Raw genomic sequence first — 24,188 nt, 5'->3', positions numbered from 1 at the left:
TCATAGAGTTCACAAATCTAAGGAAGGGTAGAAGGAAGAACAGCAAAATAGAGACAATGGACTTCGGGAAGGCGGATTTTGGTAAGCTCAGAGAGCTGATAGGTAATGTCCCATGGGAATCAAGACTGAGAGGAAAAACAACTGAGGAGAGTTGGCAGTTTTTCAAAGGGACGTTGTTGAGGGCCCAAACGCAAGCTATTCTGCTACGTCAGAAAGATAGAAAATATGGCAAAAGACCGCCTTGGCTTAACCATGAGATCTTGCTTGATCTAAAACTAAAAAAAGGAGTCCTATAAAAAATGGAAAGTAGGACAAATTACAAAGGATGAATATAGGCAAACAACACAGGAATGCAGGGGCAAGATTAGAAAGGCAAAGGCACAAAATGAACTCAAGCTAGCTACGGGAATAAAGAAGACATTTTATGAATACATTAGAAGCAAGAGGAAGACCAAGGACAGGGTAGGCTCCCTGGTCAGTGAGGAGGGAGAAACAATAACAGGAAACTTGGAATTGGCTCAATGACTTCTTTGTTTTGGTCTTTACGGAGAAGTCTGAAGGAATGCCTAACATAATGAATGCTACTGGGAAGGGGGTAAGTTTAGAAGATAAAATAAAAAAAGAACAAGTTAAAAATCACCTAGAAAAGTTAGATGCCTGCAAGTCACCAGGGCCTGATGAAATGCATCCTAGAATACTCAAGGAGCTGATAGAGGAGGTATCTGAGCCTCTAGCTATCATCTTTGGGAAATCATGGGAGACAGGAGAGATTCCAGATGACTGGAAAAGGGCAAATATAGTGCCCATTTATAAAAAGGGAAATAAGAACAACCCAGGAAACTACAGACCAGTTAGTTTAACTTCTGTGCCAGGGAAGATAATGGAGCAAATAATTAAGGAAATCATCTGTAAACACTTGGAAAGTGGTAAGGTGATAGGAAACAGCAGGCATGATTTGTAAAGAACAAATCATGTCAAACCAATATGATAGCTTTTTTTGATAGGATAACGAGTCCTGTGGATAAGGGAGAAGAGGTGGATGTGGTACACCTAGACTTTAGTAAGACGTTTGATACGGTCTCGCATGATATTCTTATCAATAAACTAGGCAAATACAACTTAGCTGGGGCTACTATAAGGTGGGTGCATAACTGGCTGGATAACTGTACTCAGAGAGTAGTTATTAATGGTTCACAATCCTTCTGGAAAGGTATAAATAGTGGAGTTCCACAGGGGTCTGTTTTGGGACTGGCTCTGTTCAATATCTTCAACAATAATTTAGATATTGGCATAGAAAGTACGCTTATTAAGTTTGCAGATGATACCAAGCTGGAAGGGGTTCCGACTGCTCTGGAGGATAGGGTCATAATTCAAAATGATCTAGACAAATTGGAGAAATGGTCTGAGGTAAACAGGATGAAGTTCAATAAATGCAAAATGCTCCACTTGGAAAGGAAATATCAGTTTAACATATACAGAATGGGAAGTGACTGTCTAGGAAGGAATACGGCAGAAAGGGATCTAGGGGTTACAGTGGACTACAAGCTGAATATGAGTCAGCAGTGTGATGCTGTTGCAAAAAAAGCAAACATGATTCTGGGATACATTAACAGGTGTGTTGTGAGCAAGACATGAGAAGTCATTCTTCCGCTCTACTCTGCACTGGTTAGGCCTCAGTCGGAGTATCATGTCCAGTTCTGGGCACCGCATTTCAAGAAAGATGTGGAGAAATTGGAGAGGGTCCAGAGAAGAGCAACAAGAATGATTAAAGGTCTAGAGAACATGGCCTATGAAGAGAGGCTGAAAGAATTGGGTTTGTTTAGTTTAGAAAAGAGAAGATTGAGGGGGGACATGATAGCCGTTTTCAGGTATCTAAAAGGGTGTGTCATGGGGTATGCCCCTGGCGTGGGGTGTGGCCCCTCCCTTACGGGCCCTTTGCCCACTCTATCAGGGTGAATACAACCCTAGTAGTCCCAACATAAATGTCCAGGTCGCTCTATCAGGGTAAATATGACCTTACCAGTCTCACTGTAACGTTCATACTCCTCTATCAGGGTACATATGACATTAGAGGCCTAGCCGCTCCGAGAAGCCTCTCTTGGCCCGGGGTTTGATTATCCAGGGCAGGGAAAATGAGGTGCTAGGGCGACCCAGGCCCTCCCTCTCCACCGGGTCCCAGTCCAGGGCCCTTTAGGCAGGGCCTATGGCTCCTGCCCTCTTGGCGGGGAATCCGGCAGATACATGCTGAGCCAAGCTTTGAGTCCTTTGCCCTGGGCTGCTTCCTACCATGCCCCGGTTCCCCTGGGGTCCATTTGCCTCCGAGTCAGTACCTGCTGGGGTTGCAGGCGCACTCCTGCCTCCCTGGGGTTGGTGGCTGCTGGCTCTGGCTCTGGGTCAGGCACAGGAGGCGACTCTGGTCTCAGCTGCTGCAGAAACACTGGCCCAGCCTGGTCTACTCCCTCATCCTGCAGTCTCCCTGGCTGCGGAGGTCCCTCTGCTTTTATATTCAGCCTCTGCTGGGAGCATGCCCAGCAGGGCTGGAGGGGCAGGGCTTTCTCCACCAGCTGGGCCTGGGCTACCCCCTGTCCATCAGTGCGGGGCCTGTCCGCCCCGTCACAGGGTGTCATAAGGAGGAGGGAGAAAACTTGTTCATCTTTGCGTCTGAGGATAGGACAAGAAGCAACGGGCTTAAACTGCAGCAAGGGAGGTTTAGGTTGGACATTAGGAAAAAGTTCCTAACTGTCAGGGTCGTCAAACACTGGAATAAATTGCCCAGGGAGGTTGTAGAATCCCCATCTCTGGAGATATTTAAAGGTAAGTTTGATAAATATATATCGGAGATGGTCTAGACAGTATTTGGTCCTGCCATGAGGGAAGGGGACTGGACTTGTTGACCTCTCGAGGTCCCTTCCAGTCCTAGTATTCTACGATTCTATGAGACACTGAATATAATAGTACTGCTCATGTATATAAGGATGTTAGGTAGGATTAGGACCTAAAATAGCTAAATGGCACTCATGATGGCACAAGCAGATGATCTGATCCCTTCACAGGTGCTGTTTTATTATCTCTATGGGGGGGAAGATGCACTTCCATCCTTTGTAAGTTACAGTGGTCTGTGAGCATTTTGCAAAGATGTGAATCAGATAGCAGCTATAAAGGTGACATTTGGAGCTGTCAACACTGTACTGTGCAAGAAGTCTGACAAATAAGGAGGTGAGTATACATCCTGATCACTACATTTGTCTAAGGTCCACAACATATTCCTCAAGAACAGGGATTCTCAACCTGGGGTAGGAGAGCGGAGGAGTGTGAACAGGTATCAGAGAATTGTGACCCCTTCCAACCATTCCCATATTGCTTAAAGGGAGGAGAGGCTTGATTAGATGGGAATAGAGTTTCCACACAGAAAAGTTTGATTGCTACTGCACCAGAACATAGAGTGATTGTTACTAGATGCAGCACAGTTTAATATTTCACAAAATAGTAATGGAAATCTCCAAACTCTAGGAGGAACTTTCTTCATTTTAAGACATCAGAACAGAGAGAGAGTAAGAATCTTTCCACTTTTCTACTGTCAGATAAATGTGATAGCTTTCTATGGTAAAACAATTTGGAAGACCTGCAACAACTTTTCCTCAATGTTGTTGATCTAGAAAACATTACCACCAACTAGGCCATTTCTGTCGATCAAACAAAGGAGCTTTACTTTATAGTGCTCAGGATCCACATGACTGAAGTGACCAAGGACCAGTGTCAACTCACCTTCAGGGAGGTCCTCAGACAGACAGTCTGATACTCTATTTGTTCTAGAGCCATTAAGCATCATGGATTATGGCTGCAACGTTTGGGGGGGTGTTAGGCTTTTTATTCCTATCACAATGGTGGAGGAGCATGAATATAGTGGCTATTGAGATTTACTGGTACAATTCCAATAGTTTGATCCTTCAGTGTCAATGGAATAGGTGTACAATCACTCTTTTGGTCAAAATCCTTGCTGTTCTTGGGTAATTCAATTCCTAGAGATGTGTCCCTTAGAAATTACAAAGCATCAGGGGAAAAAAGTCAACACAATTTAAAAGCTCATTCAACATTTATTTTCTTTATTGTCCGAGTGACATTTAATAAATGATAATACACTTTATGTAACCAACAAACAGTTTTCATTTCAGCTTTGTTTTCTCCTACAGCAGAGTGTTTTTTGGGAAGGTGGGGTTCTAAAGTGCATCTCAGGACAACTTTATAACACTTTACAAAAAAAGACCCCAGACATCTACTTTTGGTTCTTTAACAAACGGTCTACAAGGTGGCCATGCAAGCATAAGACACATTATAATGAACATTCTATAAATTCTGTACCACTAAACATACTATATCCATCACAGTTTTCCACATCTTCTATAAAGATATTTAACATTTACTACATAGGTTTCTATAAATTAAATGCAGCATTCTTTATGTTAGGTATAAAAACATACATTTTATTCTTTACAAGAATACAGTAACATATCATATCCCCTCCCCCCCCCCCCCCCGCCAAACAATTTTAAAAAATCCCAAATTCACAGATGAACCCACACAGGAATCTTGAAAAAATGCAATATGGGTGAGCAGATAATATCAGTAATAGCTTATCTTCATAGTAAATATTAGTCTTATGCATATCCCACTTGAATTCATTTAATTAAGAAGCTGAAAAGGAAAAGACAATATGATTAAATGCTGAAAAATGCATAGGAAATGTGTCAAAATTATTTTAGAAAAATCAACAAGAACTTCAAAACTTATATTCATTAACTAATTCAATATTTGTAGGACATAATCTTTAAAAATCTCTCACATTCATTCATTAACAAAGGATGCATGAAGTAAATTATTAACATAAATAAAACCTGGATGAGTGAATAAATTTAAAAATTATCCCAGTAAAATAATTTTAAAAGGCAAAATTTACTATTAGTGCATGTCCTCTTCCATAAAGTTAGACTTCTGGTCTTAATGTTAAAAGACAAAAGTGAGTACTGGAGCACACATGCAGTACTGGAACAGTTGTATTTGCATGATTTGTTTATAACTATCCTTCTCCTGAGCTGAAATGCCCCAAGAATGTGCACAGCATACATGAGTTGGCAAAAGTCAGTGAGTCTGCATATTTTTAAAAACATTGATTTCTTAAAATGTATGGAAGCTCAGACTAAATTATCTTACTCTGTATTTATTACTGTTTCAAATCCAATGGAAGGAAAACTTCAAATATATGGGTCATACAGCATTTTTCAAATCACATCACGAAGAGGATATGATTCACTATCCCCATATTACAGATGGAGGAACTGAGAGTGAAAGGGAAGGGCTAAATCTACAAAAGGACTTGGGCACCTGACACATGAGGCTCCACAGTCCAACATATAGGTGCCATTCAGCTCCTCAAAACACTCACTCAGCTGCTGTCTAAAATCGCTAGGTTTCTACCTCTGGTCATATGCCAAACTCCCTAAATGCTGAAGCCACTGAGCTTACATCTTAGTCCTGGCAGAATTCATGAACTGAGTGTTCTCAGAGCATATCTAACCTGCACAAAAGGCAGCTGGGGCAGGTAGATCAGTGATAGTCACTATCTCCATTTTATCCAATAGCTCTGTGGTTAACATATTCACCTGATATGTGGGGGATCCATGTTTGAATCACCAATGTTTTGACCAAATACTTGATCATAGGTCTTTCTCCTCTCTTCCCAACTGAGGGTATGTCTAGACTACAGAGCTTTTCTCTGATTCTGGAGGTATCCCAGAAAAGCTCTGCCACAGCCAAGGAACATGTCTGCTTTTCCGAATTTTTTTTTGAAAAAAACAGACACATTTTTTCAGCGTCCCTATAAGCCTCGTTCTATGAGGAAAAAGGGATGTTCTGAAAGAGGATTTTTTTCTGAAATTTGGCCCCCGTGTAGACAGGCCAAATATCAGAAAAGCCTCTTTTGGAAGAAAAGCAGAAAAAGATATGCAAATTATGGTTCACAATTTGCGTATCTTTTTCCGACTTTTCTTTGTCGTAAAGACATAGTCTGAGTGACTTAATCACTGTTTGGTTGGCTATAATGGGCTGGCAGACAGGGGATTAGCTCTCTCTCCATCTTGCTCTTGCTCTCATATATATTCCATGAGAAAATTCTGATTGGATTAGGTATCTACCTAACTCCAGGACGAGGTTCACATTTCTGAATCCTGAGTAGACATAGGTGCCTCTCTCTAGTCTGAAGTTAGTGGGAGAGAGTTAACCAAGGTACTTGCGATTCCTGCTTGTAGCAGGTGTCCATTGAGGACACTTCTTCCTTCTAATCTGGAATTGCAGGTGCACTAAGGTGAGGGCATCCCCTAAGGAAAATGGGTAATACGGTGGTGTGATTAATGTCTGATATAGTGAGGAGACAACCTTCTTTCCCTTGCACCTTACTTTTTATATGAGGGAAGGACAGTGGGGTCCCAACCATGGGCTGGCAGCTAGCTGCGGAGTAATGAGGGACTGATAGCAGGCTTCAGCCACATGGAAAAGATTAAGCAAGGATTAATGCCCAATACTGTATGAGTTATTGTTGAGTAGTTACTGGATGAGTTAAATTATTAAAGTTGAGGCCTAATTAAACAAGATCCCCGAGTCTCGTTTTGCCTGCTAAACAAGATAAGAAGCTCTGATAAGCTACCAGAACTGTTCCAGAATTGCCCGATAAAAAGAACAAAGACAAGAATGGAAAATAGAGATGAAAAGAGTACTAGGGAAAGTAGATTAAGTGGACTAGTAGCAATGAGTGGAGAAATAGAGTAAATGGGGGCAGAGATAGGAAGCCTTCAGAATTACATAGGGTGAAAAGCATGATAAGAGACTAGAAGACAATGAATGCTTTTTTTAAAAAAAATGGGACATAAGTAGAGCCATTGAAGGTGAATTTAGTAATGATTATTTGGATAAGCTAAATGGAAGATAGCTGAGAACAAGTGGGAGAGGTCAGACAGGGCATAGTTACAGCAGCAAGGGGAGGGATGATTCATGATATGGACAAGGATTTCAGCAATGTAAACACTGCGGAAAGTAGACATCTTGGAGATATGCAACAGAAGGTACTAGATACTGGGGATAGAGCACAAATAAGAGACAAAGTTTACATCAAGTTTATGAACCTGTTAATGGGAATAAAGAAAAAAACACAAAAGAAGATTAGAAACAAATAAGAGAGATTCAGTTTGGGGTGAAGGAGCTGTAGATAGTATACAAGGCATACTGGAGCGGTTGACAAAGACTTCCCTTGTCGACCGCGCCATGTCTATACTGCCGCGCTGTGCCAGATCAGTTAATTGTCGTCACAGTGCGGCAGCCATTTCTATTTTAATGAAGCGGGGATTATTTAAATCCCCGCTTCTTTGACTATGTTGGGTAAACTAGTATACATGGCTCCGTCAATGGAGCCATGTAGTCTAGACACACCCTCTGTATTTTGTCTTCCTGTAAAGCAAATACAATGATGATAAACAAGCTGAGGAGTTGGAGATGGCAGAAAAATGGCAATTTGTGCACTGAGTATTCCTGAGCAGGAGCAAGATTTGAGGTATGTAGCCTATTTTACAAAATGATACAAGTTTAAATCTGACACTCAGAAAATATTTATTAAAATAGACATACCAGTTCATAAATTCAAAATAAATCCATTAATTATTCAAAAAGTCAAGCAAGTAATAACTATTGACTAGAATAGCTGAACATAAAAGCGTGTAGTCTGTCATGAGGAGATTTTACATTCACTTTTAACCCTTGGGCTACCTGAACAAATATTCATTTACTTAAATGCTACTGTCTTCCAAAAACAAGTGATGTAACATTTCCTGCCTTACTAATAATTGACTACTTGACCCCTCACAAAAGAATCCAACTTCATTTCCTTCAATAGTGTTGAGCTATTGAAACAACTCTGTGGAAATATAGCACAGATTTATATGGAGAGCCTATAGAATTCATGTAGCGAAACAAAGTTACGCAACATCAAAAGACATTTCTAATTGCCATGATACTCATATTTTCTAAGTGTGTGTGTGTGTGTGTGTGTGTGTAACAAATCTTTGCTGTGGCTTCTGGTTCCTCTTGTCTGTCAGTGCTGATGTTGTTAAGCTTTTTTGATTTCTTCATCTTTTCTCCTAGGTTTACTTATTTTAATATTTTCTGAATATAACAGTTACTAACAATAACACTCTGATCATAAAACATAATTTTATAACTATAATCAGCATATAAAATCATAGATTCAATGGCAGCACTGAAAAATGACCACAGAAGTAATATGAGAAATATATCACCATGTCCACACTTGTGAAAAACATCTAAAGTGAAGCAGATAATAAGGAAATCAGGAATCTCATGAGGACCAAGGGAGGGTGAAAGGATTAGCTGTTTTTGATACTGAAAACCTTGATTTATCTCCCGAACTGGAAAGTAAACGAAGAAACAGTGCCAGTTATTGTATAAGGGCTACATTCAAATCCCATATCAACAGGGTTTGGACCAGTAAGCTTTGGACCAGGCTTTCACTCTGCCTCAAACCTATCCTAAAGAAACCAGTGTTAGGACTGATAAACCTCCTCACCTTCTCTAGCTGAGACTGCACATACAGGGGCTAATTAGAACCAAACGTCAAAGTAATGCTTTGTGACCTCGACATCACAGTGCAATGGACTGTAACTCCTTTTAAAAATAATTAGCTGAACTGAACAACACATTCATCAATGCTTATCATCTCATCACCAAGTCACAGAACTTACAAATTAGACCTTCAATTTCTTTCCTTGGGAAAATCCAAACTGCTGTCAAAAGAGTTATTCCATAGGAACACCGAGTAAACATTTGCCCATATGATTATCATCATGCTTTATTGAGGAGTCAGTATTTCTTTCTTTATGCAGTTTCAGTAGTTTCAAGTGACTTTGTCATCTTGAAATGTCTTAATTAAAAAAGTTAAAAGTTGTTGCTGTTAATATATTTGCCGCTGCCAATTTTGTGTACGTTTATAATTGCATTCTTCTGTTCATTTAAAAATGTGTCTGACCTGCTGATAGGTAAAAAAGATACCCAAATAAAAGGAGAATAATGGAAGAATGGGTAATGACTAAAAACAGTAGATGAAACAATTCAGGCAAGTGTAAATTTAATGTTCTAATTAAGCTGTCATCTTGTTGTCAACTTTATTTAATCTTAGCAAAACATACAGATGACACGGATGATAAAAATGGCAACTGTTTTCAAAGAAAAGGAATCTAATGTAATATGGTTGTTTTTCAGTGATGATGATGAGGAACAAACAGGTGAAGAGCCTTCTGACAGTGAATGGTATCTGTCAGCTTGATCAACCAGAGACTCAGGTCTTGAATAGCTTCATGTGAACTGTGACAGAACTGTAGCATATGTACTTGCACAATCCTGGTTGGGAACATTATTTCACATACATTCATATGCTCTACTTCTGACTGTGGGTCTCAATTCACAGACTTATCATCCAAACTTGACAAATATAAAAGAGATTTTCAGTTTCTCACCCTTTGTTACATCACTAATTTAACCACTCCATTATTAAGGCCAGAATTAGACTAGAAATCCCATGTAAGTACATAATTGTCCAAAGAGCACTAAATTGCTCCCAAGGGGAGGAAAACATAATGTTAATGAGTCCCTACCCTGAGTTCCCCACTTCCTTTGCCATGCTTGTTGGTATGTTGGAGAGCAAAGGACCCACTGCATGCTCTCTCATAGGGTATGTCTACACTACCACCCTAGTTCGAACTAGGGTGGTTAACGTAGTCACTCAAAGTTGCAAATGAAGCCCGGGATTTAAATATCCCGGGCTTCATTTGCATCTTGCCGGGCGCCGCCATTTTTAAATCCCCGTTAGTGTGGACTCCGTGCCCGCGGCTACACGCGGAACTGAGTAGGTAGTTCAAATTAGGCTAATTCGAACTACCGTTACTCCTCATGGAACGAGGTGTACCGGTAGTTCGAATTAGAAAGCCTAATTCGAACTACTTACTCTGTGCCGCGTGTAGCCACGGGCATGGAGTCCGCACTAACGGGGATTTAAAAATGGCGGCGCCCGGCAAGATGCAAATGAAGCCCGGGATATTTAAATCCCGGGCTTCATTTGCAACTTTGAATGACTACGTTAACCACCCTAGTTCGAACTAGGGTAGTAGTGTAGACATACCCATATGTACAGTAGGGTGATAGTAGTCACAGGAAGGCTGTTTTATTCACTGTGACTCTGCTTACACCCTTCCTCTCCTGAGCTGCTGCGTTAGATTAGTGTGTTTCTCTAACCCTGTGGCTCTCAAACTTTCCAGACTACTGTACCCCTTCCAGGAGGCTGATTTATCTTCCATACCCCAATTTTCACCTCACTTAAAAACAACTAGCTTACAAAATCAGACGTAAAAATACCAAAGTGTCACTGCCTACAATTACTGCAAAATAATCTATGTTCTCATTTAAAAAAATTAATTGTAATACAAACATTGTACTTACATTCCAGTGTATAGTAGATAGAGATGTGTAAAGAGGCCATTGTCTGTATGCAATTTTAGTTTGTACTGACTGCTTTTTATGTAGCCTTTTATAAAATTAAGCAAGTATACAGATGAATTGATGTACCCCCAAGTAACTACCCACTCCCCTGGTTGAGAACCACTTCTCTAATGTACACATAAATGCCTCTAGCATCTGCTCATGAGCACAAAAACTGTGAAAGAGGAATGAGTAGACAGCAAAGAGTAGGCTTTTGGTTGAGTGGTAGTATTCTGAGTAAAGACCATGCTTTCATTGACTTTCTTTAATTCACTGGCAAACATAGATCAGAAATACTGACAGAACTTGTCCAATAGTTCTTGATAGTCAGTGAGAAATCCAGAAGCAGAAGCATGTAAAAGTGGTGGTGAAATAAGCTAGAAATCTAAATTCATGGCTTGAAAGGTGGTTTTAAAGGATTTCAAATCGCGGGGTCCTAGAGCATTCTGAGGTACAATATTTGATCAATCAAGTGGGGATATTGGTTTGATATCAATAAACTTATGACAGGTAGTGTTAAAGAAAAAGTGAACTGTGAAGAATTTAAGTCTTCATGGAGAATGAACAGGTAACCAATAGTCCCAGACAATTTGGTAGTTCATTTCAGGGAAATTACCCAATGGTTATATAAATCTTATCAAAACCTCTCATGACTGAAAAACTGAGCAGGAAGACTCACAAGAAAAAGGCACCTTCACAAGAATTTTGGCACTTCTTGCTTTGGCATGGCATTGAATACTGTGGAAAAAAATACTGTGAAAAACAGCAGTTAGCCATTCAGCTTCCAGCTTGATTCAGGCAGAGCAGAGATGCACAAAAGCATTTTAAACAGAGAGGCCAACTTTTGAGCACCAAAAATATGTTCAATTCAGGTTCAAGCTGACTGAGTGAATGGTGGTTTTGATTGTATGGTAAGCAAATCTATTTGCTCATCTCCACGTCATATGGAGAAAAGAGGGAAACCATGTTTTATGGGGAGCAAGATGAATATATATTGATAACAGCAGTGTAAATGTTAAATTTATAGGAGTTAATGTAGACCTAGATTCATGAATGACATGTTATTTAAATACTTATTACAACAACAAATAGCACCGCAAAACAAACAGCCGCAGGCGGCCCAGACATAAACTGAAAAAAAAATGTTAAGGTTTACCACCTAATTAGATTTAGGGGCTTTATTCCGGAATCCTGTTTAACTGCCGCGTGTAGATGCGGGCAGTTACTTCGGGCTAGTCAATTTCTAAAATGGCGACCGGCTGGGAACATGCAAATCAAGCACGGGATATTTAAATCCCGGGCTTGATTTGCAATTCCAGTCACCCTCTTTAGCCTCCCTAGATAGATCTAGGGGGCTTGTGTAGACGTACCCCTAGACAGTGAATGGGGGAGGGAAGGAATAGAGTCACACAGAGAAGTTCAAACCAAACAACTAAAACAAAGAAAAATACCCTGATCATGACTAGATACACTTTTCCCTCTACTCACAATACATGCTGATCTGTATTTCCAGGTCCAGTTTACTCTCATGTCCAATATTTCTTATAAGCATACTAATCCTGGTCCTAGTATCTCCTATTTCCAGCCCTTACTTAGAATTCACACAAAGGAAGAGCAGACCAGGTATCTATATCCAATTCAAATTTCAGCACTGAATCCCCATTAGTTCTTCTGGTTCCTTGCCACCATCCTTGATAACTACCCGAGTTAAACCCCGTAGTCACTGGGTGCTGGTCAGCACTCCTCCTATCCATCACAAGATTCTTTAAATTGCATTGCCCTAAAGCATACTAATAAATCATATGATATATTTGTCATATTATTACTCTGTTACAGACTCTTTACTGTACTTGTTTTCTCCGCACACACTAATTCCCCAAGATGACTGAAATACAGTAACTCATATAGTATTTCTCTCTTATGGTGGGAACATACCAGATTAAATATTTTTGCAAGTAAGTTACAAAACCATGTTCTCACATAAGAGAGAACCTTATAAATGCTTTCTGGTTAGGGCAGGAGGGACAATGCTCAAGGCCACTATATAAGAAAGTCAAACTAATTATTTCAGTATTAAATGCCAGCAATTCAAACCCTGTTATATCAGGAAAATGGAGACATCCCAACAATTCTGCTGCTAGAATGGTGGACTAGCTAAGGCATAAGTAGTTCCATCAATGGAAAAAATGATTAACTCTAGAGGAAACCCTTTAGTACATATTTAAGCAAACTGTTGTCTTCTATTATTTTTATATTTATCCAGCAAGAAATGTTATATTAACCCCAATCATGAGCATATCTTACGATGGGCTTTTGGTTCCAGTTTTTCTATTGTCTTGCTATTTTTCATGGTGTAAAAATGTATTGATAACTAGAGTAGAACTTGTGAAAAACAATATTATGCAGAGATTGGAGCAATTTCACAAGAAAAGATTGTTCACTTTACTCTGAACTGTAAAGTCAGAAATTAATGTATCGTACAAAAAATGGAGCCAACCAAGGGTGAACAATATGCAAATGTGCTTTATGTATCATATAATTCTTTCTGCAGCGGAAAGAAAATTAAACACACCTACTGTCACATTCATAGCTTCTACTTCCCCCACCCCAATTTTCAGTAATTCTCCCCCTTTATTTTTGTCAGCAAAGGGATTAAAAGCTTAAGTAACAATGACAGAGGCAGTACAGAGGTCAGTGGGCAGCAGCATTCCCATCTTTTTGTTTTTATGTTCTTTTATAAAAGGAAATAACCTTTTTTCCAGTCCTTGGTTCTTGACTGATCTGCATTTGATTTCATTTTTATATATCTTCACCTCATTGAGGTCAGTGATGGCAGCAGAGGAAATCCTTTATTGAGGCACATTGCTTCAGTAAAGGTTTATGTGCTTGTTCAGTGACAAACACCACACAAGTAATTTAGTATTTGTAACTTTCACTGAGGAGGGAAGAGGTGGATTTGTGGTCACTTGTACCTCTGTTTACACAGGATGGAAGTTATTGAAAACATTGCTTTTTAAATGAATGCACAAAACTAAACCAAAAAAGCCACTACCCTCCTTTTTTTCAAGACTGTTACATGCTATAGTTAATATATCCCAATATTAGGTTTCATTTTTAGGGCCAAATTCTCAGCTGCTGTAAACTGGTATAGCTTCCTCTGGCCTTCAGATTTATTTGCATTATCATCTTAATATCCATTGCACAGGTGGATTTAGCAGCCCAAAGAAAATGTAACAACCGTTTACCACAAACCCACCAGCCATACAATGTGAAGAACACAACGGAATAATGGATATTTTATTATTCAAATACAAACTGGAGACAATTCAACAGAAGAACTTTGGTAAGGTAAGGATTTCCTTCTATTGTATAACATACACATCAAATGCAAAAAAGAAGTGATATTCAATGTGATACTTTACAAAGCAGAATAGAGCAAAGGAGGACAAACAAAATATATGAGATTATCTACAGTATGAATGAATCTGTGATCAAAATTATTTAAGGTTAAGGACAAACAAAAATGAAAGAAAAGAGAAAGCAGAAATTCCAGGCAAATTTTAAGTGGATGAGGGATAATCCTGTTATAATTAAACAGAGATTGAGTAGAGGCAATGAAGGAGTAGAAGGTAACTAGAGAAAGAACATTGTAAAAAATAACCTTATACCACTGTCAGTTACAAATTTGTTATTCTTTATATATTTATCATCATGTGGAAACATTTGGAAGATTATTGGTAAAAAGACAACAACAACTTACAAGGCTACTTAGATGTAGGGAGATGAAGAACACAACCCAAAAACAAACAAAAATTGTTTATAAATAAGGGAATATCTTGGCTGCTTGAATTTTTAAATAACATTATTGATTTTTAGGCATCAAAGATTGTAATACTATATCTTAAGGCAGAATTTGTTCATGATTTTAGGATTGTAATAACTTGCTGCAGCCATACCTCACGATAGTGTGATAATCTTACACATTTCCATATTATATTTTCTCCCCTATGGTATCTTTGTTCTATTCCCATGTTAAACTGTGCAAGAAAAGTAAACCTTTTCTTGTAGATTCTGCTTCAGAAGATATTCAAGTATAATAGAATGGGGAAAAGATTAGTTAACAAAAACTTTTATATTATTTACAGAAGAAAAAGATCATAAGGGCAAATAAGGACTGGAAAGATGTGTTTCAGATTCATCATGCTGATGATTCCAAGGGTACAAGATGCATTAATGGGCTGAATCTGAGCAAATGAAAAATTAGGCTTAACACCAAGTTCAAATGTATAAGTGGTGCGTACACACTAGCAAGCCCATTATTTCAGAATATGGGCCTCAGAATTTGAACTCTGTACTCCTACTTTTCGCAAAGAGTTACACCAAGTTCAAAATAGTAGTTTCAAAATAACATTAATGTGGATGCTCTGGTGCCACTGAATTGAAATAATTGGCCTCCGGGAGGCCTCCCACAGCTCCCCAGAGTGCTTCCTGGGGCTCTAAATCTGAGGTAGTGCATTGACATTAACAGAGGCTGCCCCTGATTAATTTAAATGCTTCTCTATAGTGAGGACATGCTAGTTCGATTTTGTTAAATCGGGAGTTCTTAAGTCAAATTTAGTAATTTTGAACTAGTTTCCTAGTGTAAACATGGCCTAAGGTGCTACAGAACTACTTGTAGTTTATATACGTATAATTAATTATGTACTTATAACTGATTGTGTGATATAAACAGAAATTCATAATTCATTAATTATTTGAGTTCAGCAGACAGTCAACCTCTGGAACTCCTTGCCAGAAGATGTGGTGAAGGCTAGGACTTTAACAGAATTTAATAGGTTCAAAATAGAGCTAGAGAGATTCATAGAGATTAGGTCCATCAATGGCTATTAGCCAGGGTGGATAGGAATGGTGTCCCTAGCTACTGTTTGTCTGGAGGTGGGTGATGGGAGGGATTAGGTGAAAATTATCTGTTGTGTTCCCTTCCTCCTTGTATTGGCCACTGTTGGCAGATAGGATACTGGGCTAGATGGGCTGCTAGCCTGACCCATTATGGCCATTTTTATGTTCTTATGTTCCCTAATGTATTTTCATTGCCTGGTTACAGAATATTCCAAATTTCATACAGGAATAGAAGTTTACTGAGAAGTACTAAACTCCAGTTCTAAGAGGACATACTAAACTCTATGAATATGATTCACAGAACAACATCAGCAAACAAGATGATAATACAAAAATTAATTTTACTCATAAAAAACTATTAGAAAGAGGTTTTTTTTTAAATTTCTCTCTGTGGCTGAAAACATCCATGCTAGGTACTTTAGCCTATAAAAGGTGCTTATGGCTTGAATGGACTGATAGAATAGTGTGACAGGCATAGTTCACAACCCTAAAGACCTTTTGTGGAATATATAGATATATACATATACATCTATATACATACACATATCTATATCCAAAACAAATTAAGACTGCAAAAGACATTTGTAGAATAACTAGAAATATTCCGTAAAGTATCTAGTCACAAGGCCTGTAAATCAGAGTGTCAGAAATAATTTTTTTTATTTGTAGCTGTCTTCCAGAAGAGAACGTAAATAGGCTCTTAAAAACATTTAGAACTGTGATATTGCATCTTGCAAATTACTATTTATATCACACCAAAATTATTCCGGATGCTTTAGAGACAGGTATGTTAACTTTCAGGGTTTGCTGACAAATACATTTAGATAAAGGTGTAGATTTTGCAGCATCAATAGCCACTGAGTGTTTTTAATTGTATTGCCATATAGCAGAAAAGATGCATGTGCCATCTAACTAACTCAGCAGAAAGGAGATATAAAAACAGGTTTGGGCAAGACCACAGGAAACACAAGTGTCCCAGAGTATCTTCTTATTTAGCATTTAACTCATGACATGGACTATGATTTTCAAATCTTTGAATAGTATTGGATCTAGCTATTTGAAAGATTACATATCCTGTGATGATGACCACAGGACAGGTGTGTTCCATTGCAAAAGTAAAGCTGTCAATACACAAGAAGGATTGTATCTCTCAGATGCATCTTCCATAAGAGCTAACCCAAGACAGTGGAACTCACTGCTTGTTGCCATAAGAATGTTCACAACTATGACCATGTTAATAAAACAGGTAAGAGCAGTTCTTTATTTTTCCCAAAACAATGGTCTCCATCAGATCACTATCGTCATACTTTATTTTTTATAAATAATTTAGCTAGTTCCTGTTGGTTGGGCTGGAAAGGAAAGTGTTTTTGTTTGTTTGTTTTGGGTGGAAGGTGCTTAGATTTCATATTGATAGAAGACAATAAAACAAAGCCAAGTGAGTAGACAATATAACAAAGCCACACAGCTCACAAGATGCAAGTCTAACAGACAAAATGCCATACTTTTTTTACTTTTGCAAAATGTAGCAAAATTCTAAGACATATTGCAGATGTTTTTGAGATGATGGTAGTGAAGAATTAAATAAAAAAAACTTGTGACAAAAGAACAAGCCAAGCTCTCACTTCTGACTACTCGAAGCAGATTACAGTTCCAGTTCCATGCACTATTATTTCTTGTTAACATACAGAGAAAACACATCATCTCACATGACCTGAGGAAATGAGCAAAAGCAAATGCAGTAAAAGTCATAGAAGTCAGAGGAGAATTTAACTTTCTCGCCTTCATGTTTGATGGAAATGTTGCTGAAGAGATTTTACCAAATTTTCCATTTTACGAAGTAGAGAGAGCAATAAGTTCACAGATCATCAGTATATCTGTCTCTTAACAGAGAGAGAAATTTTGTTCCTTCTATGTATAATTTATAGTGATTTTCCCAATGAATGCATGTTATGGGTAGCAGGTAGCAGCAGTTTGGGATGCTCTACTTCAGGATATTATCATCTCTGGTCAATGCATGCCACCTTCAGTTGGTTATGGTCAGGGTAACCAGTCAAGGCCAATGACAAACACAGCTGATGAGGGCCAGCTATAGGCCTATCTCATTGTTATTGGTCTCTGCAAATGTCTGTTCATATTCTGTTTGGTAGGATTTACCCATTCCTTAACAGACATAATCTATAATAATCAGAATTCATTGCTGGGTGGTTGACAGGTTGAAAATAGATATTATGATGTCTTTAACCTCCAGCTTCTAGCTGAGCTTCACCAAAAATGCAAACACCCACTTGCTATGATATACATCTATATCAAATTAACTTTTGATTTGGTTGACACACAAGATTTTGGTTCAGTATTAGCAAGAGTGTGCAGGTTGGTTCACAGATTCAATCTCAGCTGTATGACAGGAATGCATTCTCACCCTAACTAATCTGTCATCTATTGACAGAATACTTGGCCTTGCTGCATATATATCAGAACCACAACTGGCCAAAAAAGTGTCCTCAAACCAAGCCTATGTCAACAATTCTACCCTGCTTGCAGAAAAGGCAGTATTTCAGCATTGCCCTCCAAGGTCTCCAAGATGCTGACCACACTGTGGGATTGAATCTCTCATGGTGGAAAACATGGTCCAGAACCTTGCAGGTGGGCCATAGAACCACTCGTGTAAGGGGATGCGAGTACCATGGGAAGTGCTGACAAGTTCATCTCTCTAGGCTGCAATAAGAATTTAAATGGTCACAGAAAATCAGACGTTCACTGATTAATAGGTCACACTGCTTCCTGTATGAAGTCCATGCTTATGGAAGCAAATATGTCTGTGCTGAAACAAAGTTCCATCAAACTACATATTACCTGTATTGCTATACAAGTCAGAAACTTGGACCCTCTTACAAGCAAACTTAGAGCAATTAGAGACATTCCACATTCTCTGTCAATGTCAAAATCTCATCATGGAGTGGTTTGTTTACTGTGTGCCAACTGTCATAATCATCGTATAGTTTTGACCCTTTTTTCAATTGCTTGTTCTATTCACTCATTCACTACGTCACCAGATTGGACAAAAATATCCCAGGTCACCATGTTTTCAAATATCCTATTGATGCATGAAGGGGTGCACACTTAGCTTCTACTTGATACCTACTGCAAGGGGTGCCCTGGCAAGTTCTGATTTCACAAGTCTGAGCCAGATGTGCTAACTTCATTATGGAGTTTCTGGTGCCACCATTAACTGTGCTCACCCTGGTCCGTGCAATGGTTCTCAGTAGATTATGCATGTTTGATACAACTTTCATGTTATTAAAGTAAAAAACAAAAATAATACAAACATAACAACATTAATAATCTGAGAATCAGTTGAGGTGATATATAAATATTCCCTGTTGAAAAACAGTGACAGCTGTGCTGTATTCACATTTCAGTGAATATTTCACAGTAAAAACATTGTTTCTACACTTATTTCTAGCATGTATGCTCTTAACCACCCACTCTTGTATCATTTTGAATCCTTCACATATATGCAGCACTAGCTATATTCTCCTGTCCCAAGGGTGGGGGAAATTATACCCATCAGAGTTTGTTTATTCAGCTCTGAAGTATTTGTGGTTTTAGTTCATATTGTATGTGAAGTTTCTTGTGGAGTGTTTTGACAGGGTGATTTATCCAGTACAATGAATAAAGGTATTGCTTATCTGTGCATTAGAGAGACCTTTCTTAAGGGCTAGTCAGAGATGTGGAATGAAGCTCCACAGGAACTAACAACCATCACAAGCATCATCATCTTCTACTTCAGCTACATTAACTGTTGTGGGTCTTCTACAAAGAAATTCAATCACTCACAAACACATTTTACCTGTAATGTTCAGCACAGCTGCTGATACAACAGGTCAGAACAGCCGGATCAAACCAACATTCTGAACTTCTAAAAATGTTGTATAGATTATATTATAAAAATGGATTTTAATAGCATCAAAGATTACCTGTATGGATAGCCGTGGTATTTGGAGCGGAATATTGACAGCAGGAAGCTGAAGAAGAAAACCACCAGACCCAGTCCTACCAGGCATATTACTGGAAAATATTAATATTGTGTTTACTAGCACATAAAACATGGAAAAGATGAATATCTGGAGCCTATATGAAAAATACTATTTATGTCAATCATTTACAAAGAAATGTGGAAAGTTTTGATATATTGCCTTCTGATGCCCAGTATATTCTTATAGGACATCAAAAACATATGGAAATAATTTTCTTGTGGTTATTTAAAAAAAATCCCCACTACTTGTCATATAAGTGTATTATTAAAGCTAAATAAACAGTAGTTTGCAGCTTGTATAAAATGTTTGTGGATACAAACACCTTGCTGGAGATCATGGATATTTAAATCTTTGTAAGTTATACATTACAGGCAATGTAATATCAGGTACTTGTTTGCTCTTACTCAGAAATGAATTTCTCTTAGAATATCCTTTGAGTAATGTCACCATGTTCACATCATAACCTAAGATTAAACTAAGTCATATTTAAGGCAGTACAGGAGTTACCTTACCTATATCTTATGCGGTTGAGAAGACTATAAAAAATTTTTAGTCCTGTTCTACATTTAAAAATTAGGTCAACATGGCTACAGAATTCTGGGTTATGAAAAATGTGTCTGTCTATACTATGGCAGCATAAGAACAGTGCCATAGCTATGCTTCCATAATGCCTGTAGTGAAGATATGGTCTTAAGTCACGTTCACACAGAAATGTTGGAGGATTTGTGTTAGCCACTTAGGCACCCACCAAAGGGAGTCAATTAGTAGTACAGATTTTTTTTAAAGCTGATGAGTCAAATTTTATAACTTTGGTAGAAATTGTTGTTCTCTGTTAATAGCCAATGCAGCACATCCCTATTTACCGAACAATCATGTCCCACAATATCTATTTAATACACTGAAAATTCCTTTGATTATAAAAAGAAAAATAACATTCAATATCCTTATGATATGTAGGCTAATCAAGAATGTCCAATATAAATTGGAATCTGAACAACCAGGGTTGTGTGGAAAAAAATTACATTATTCCTATTCAAATAAATTGGAGAAACCATTTATTTTAGCTCATCTGGAAGAGAAGAGATAGAGAAAAAAAGAAAAATAAAAGAGAATGACTACCTTATTAAACTCAGGACAGGTCTACACTACAAATTTACAACAGTGCAGCTATACCACTGTAGTGCATGTTGTGAAAATGCTCTAAGCTGACAGAGAACTTATCAATTAACTCCAACTCTGCGAGAGGCTCTAGGTCTGGCATGTCTATGAAGGGAGGAGTTGTAGTCATAACTATGTTGCTCAGGGGTGTGAATTTTTCAGCCCAAGGGTTTTAGTTGTATCGAAGTAAGTATGCAATTCAGATCAAGCCACAGAGTCATAAGTAGAGCAGTTGAAAAACAAATAATTTTAAGTTTAAAATTAGTTTAAAGAACAGCAAAAATTATTTAGCAATTACTTATTGAACAAAAAGAAGTGGTTAAAAGTACGTCTCTCTGCTAAGTTCTAAAACTCTGGTAGTCAGACTATTTGATTGCTGGATATGTCTTTAAGTGTTGAAGATAAATAGCAAAAAATAGTCACCTACCTAACTAGAATTAACCAAACATGATTTGAAACATCACTTCTGTAAAAAGAGCATAATACTTTCAAAATCATGATAGTTGTTTAGAATATAGGTTCTGATCCAACTCCAGTTGAAGTCAATGTAAAGTTTCCTATTGACTTCAACAAAAGTAAGTTCGGGCCCTTATAGAGAAATAATTGGTGTAATACCTTGGAACTAACCTGATACCACTGAAGTAAAAAAGTCATTTTGCCAATGACTTCCATTAAGTTCTAAATGCCTTAAGTGGCCACATCCTGGAATCTGATAAAGGGCCAGATCAGATGCAGGAAAGCCTGGTGTACTTCGTCCTGAGTCAACAGTTTCATGAGAAACTGAAAAAAAAAAGTCCTTATCCCAAAACTGGTGATGTGTGATAACCAAAACTGAAGGCACTGGGAGATGCAAAAGCTCTGCATTTCTCAGAATCAGGCTCTAAATGTGTAGAACTTCAATATCTTAATTACATTCTGACTGAAATGTAATGCCATATTAGGCTGTAATGCACAAGAATCTCTTTTTGAAGGACACTGAAAGACATCTACCAATATTTTCATCAACAGGAGCTGCTGCAAGGACAGTATACCTAATCCCTTCAAGTCCTCATGCCTGGAGTGGAGCTCAGTGTAAGTATTGGCATTTCCACAGTTCAGTAGCTTTATAAAATTAAATCATTATCTATTATTAATACACACATTGCAGGATTGCATTACAAGATAATAAGTCTCTTTTCTATTAAAAAATAAGTTGGTAAGTGCCAGTTAAATAAATATAATGAGACTATCAATTGAAAGGACTTGACTACTCTGAATAGGAATTTTAACATTTTTCAAATAATACTTCAGCAATTATGCTAGTTTTGTATGTTATATATACACATTATATATGTATGTTACAATTAACATGTCATCTCTTTAAATGGCAGATGATAGCTAGCAACTTTCCTTATTTCTTCTTTTCCTTTTAAATCAGAAAGCAAAATGTTGGAACATTTTCAGACACTGCTTCTTGTCACTACTTCAGGGCCAGATTTTACCATTCCTAACTCATATTGGGTTACACTTCACTCTATGAGCATAACATTTATTTCAATAGAGATGCGTGTAAAGTACGATACTATTCATCCTCGGGAATAAAGGCAGAATCTGGCAGTCATGTAGTATAGACTCACAAATCCAAGAAATGTGATCGGATAGCTACAGTCAAATTTCAATTAAGCAGCTATCTATTTTGACATTGATAGTAAATAAGGGACTGAGAACAATTTTTTTCAAAATTATCTTAGCAGCCTACATCCATTTGAAGGAGACTTGGGAATCACAGTAGACAGCTTGATGAAAATCTCTACTCAATGTGCAGCTATTGCTAAAAAAGCCAGCATGATGTTAAGATGCATGAGGAATGAGATGGTGAATACAAGAATACTTATAACTTTCTGAAAATCCTCTATCTGCATTTTGCAAAGTACTGAAGCATCTGGCACTGGCCAGTTTTGGAACCAAGTTATTTTTTAAAAAATGGAGATTGCCTATCTCCTAGAACTGAAAGGGACCTTGCAAGGTGATCAAGTCCAGACCCCTGCCTTCACAGAAGAACCAAGTACCATCCCTGACAAATTTTTGCCCCAAATGGTCTTCTCAAGGATTGAGCTCACAACCCTGGGTTTAGCAGGCCAATGCTCAAACTACTGAGCTATCCTTCCCCTCATTTACTCAACTAGATGAGTCTGATCCAGTATAGAATACACATGTTCTAGTGAAAGTCAACGAGGATTCACACTTCTGAATGCCGAAATCACTTTTGACATAGATGTTTTTGAAACTCCCGCCCTCACTCTCATTGACTTGCAATAAGATTTAAGCTCCTATAGTAATTAGATGCTTTAGAAAATGTTATAATTTTGGTGCTTTAGAAAATGTTATATTTTTGCTCCTGAATAACTTAGGACTTCTCTATATACAAAAATAGCACTGCTTTAACTGTACAATTATAATTAGAGAAGTATAACTCACCTAGTGTGGATCCAGTTATATCAGTGTAAATGTATTTCAGTGGTCCCCAACCATTTGGGGTTGCCGGGCGCCAGGGGGCGTGGCCGTTCACCCGCCGGGCGCCTGGGGGGCGGGGCCCCCCCCATAGCCGCATTCCCGGGGCCGGCGCTGGCGCTCTCTCCCCCCCCTCCCCCAAGCGCTGTGCGCCTGGGGCCGGCGGGGGGGTCAATCCGCGGCACCCCCGGGGCCGGCGCTCACCGTGCGCCTGGGGCCGGCTCCGGCACCACGCATGTGCCACGTGCCTGGGGCCAGGCCAGCCCTGAGCACTTGGCGGGCGCAGACAAATGCCCCCGCGGGCACCATGGCGCCCGCGGGCACCGTGTTGGGGACCACGGATGTATTTTATATTGGCATAGCTATTTCCATATGGGAAGATCATAAGGCCTAAGCTATGTGGGTAAAAAGGTACCTTTATGCTGATACAGATACAGATATATTTATACTAAGGGTTGGACCTTGTATTATTTTGAAAAATAAATCACACCACTAACTGAAATTGTTATACTGGTACAAAAACCTGTCTTCAGAGCAGGACTTAGGCACTTTTGAAACTTTAACCTGAGTGGAAATTCTATGTTGGTGTTTTTAAAAAATGCCTTCAATAAGTAAAATTCAGAGAGATTCTGCAAATTATACTAAATAACTTACTTCTTCTTTTTCCAACATCCCCTTTGGAAGTAGCAGCTTCATTCAGAAGAACCATTCCCATGGTGATAGCAGCATCTATACAGTTGTTGTCAAGGAAACAGCAGAAATATGGATGCCTCAGAAATCTATGAGAGTGCATCTACAAACTAAGGTTTTCATTTTATATAAACCAAAACTATGCTACTCCATAATTTATAGACTTCAAATTTATGCCAAATTGTAGACACACACATATGGACATGTAGTGATAATTTCCATTGTGTAATCTGCATTTAGTGATATACTTTTGTGATATTAAAGTTAGCAACATGTAGTTTTACATACCTCTTAGGATATTTTAGAATAAAAAATAAATTTGAA

The 24,188-nt window shown here is 38.4% G+C and overlaps 1 protein-coding gene across 1 annotated transcript in view; it reads right to left on the bottom strand.

The window, feature by feature from the left end:
- Positions 1 to 4,522: 4,522 nt before the first annotated feature.
- The window catches only part of TUSC3 (tumor suppressor candidate 3), a 274,534-nt gene continuing 254,868 nt past the window's right edge, over positions 4,523 to 24,188 (bottom strand). Inside the window, exons 8-10 of the mRNA XM_075930369.2 lie at positions 23,829 to 23,903; positions 19,467 to 19,557; positions 4,523 to 4,692 (exon numbers count right to left, since the gene is read on the bottom strand). Of these exons, the coding sequence (XP_075786484.1) occupies positions 4,677 to 4,692; positions 19,467 to 19,557; positions 23,829 to 23,903 (182 nt within the window). The 3' untranslated portion in view covers positions 4,523 to 4,676. The remainder of the gene's footprint in view (positions 4,693 to 19,466; positions 19,558 to 23,828; positions 23,904 to 24,188) is intronic.

The sequence above is a fragment of the Pelodiscus sinensis genome, chromosome 4 (genome assembly GCF_052426305.1).
Source record: "Pelodiscus sinensis isolate ZL-2025 chromosome 4, ASM5242630v1, whole genome shotgun sequence".
Lineage (NCBI taxonomy): Eukaryota > Metazoa > Chordata > Testudines > Trionychidae > Pelodiscus > Pelodiscus sinensis.
The sequence above is the reverse complement of the archived record's forward strand: the minus strand, read 5'-3'. Positions and strand labels throughout refer to the sequence as shown.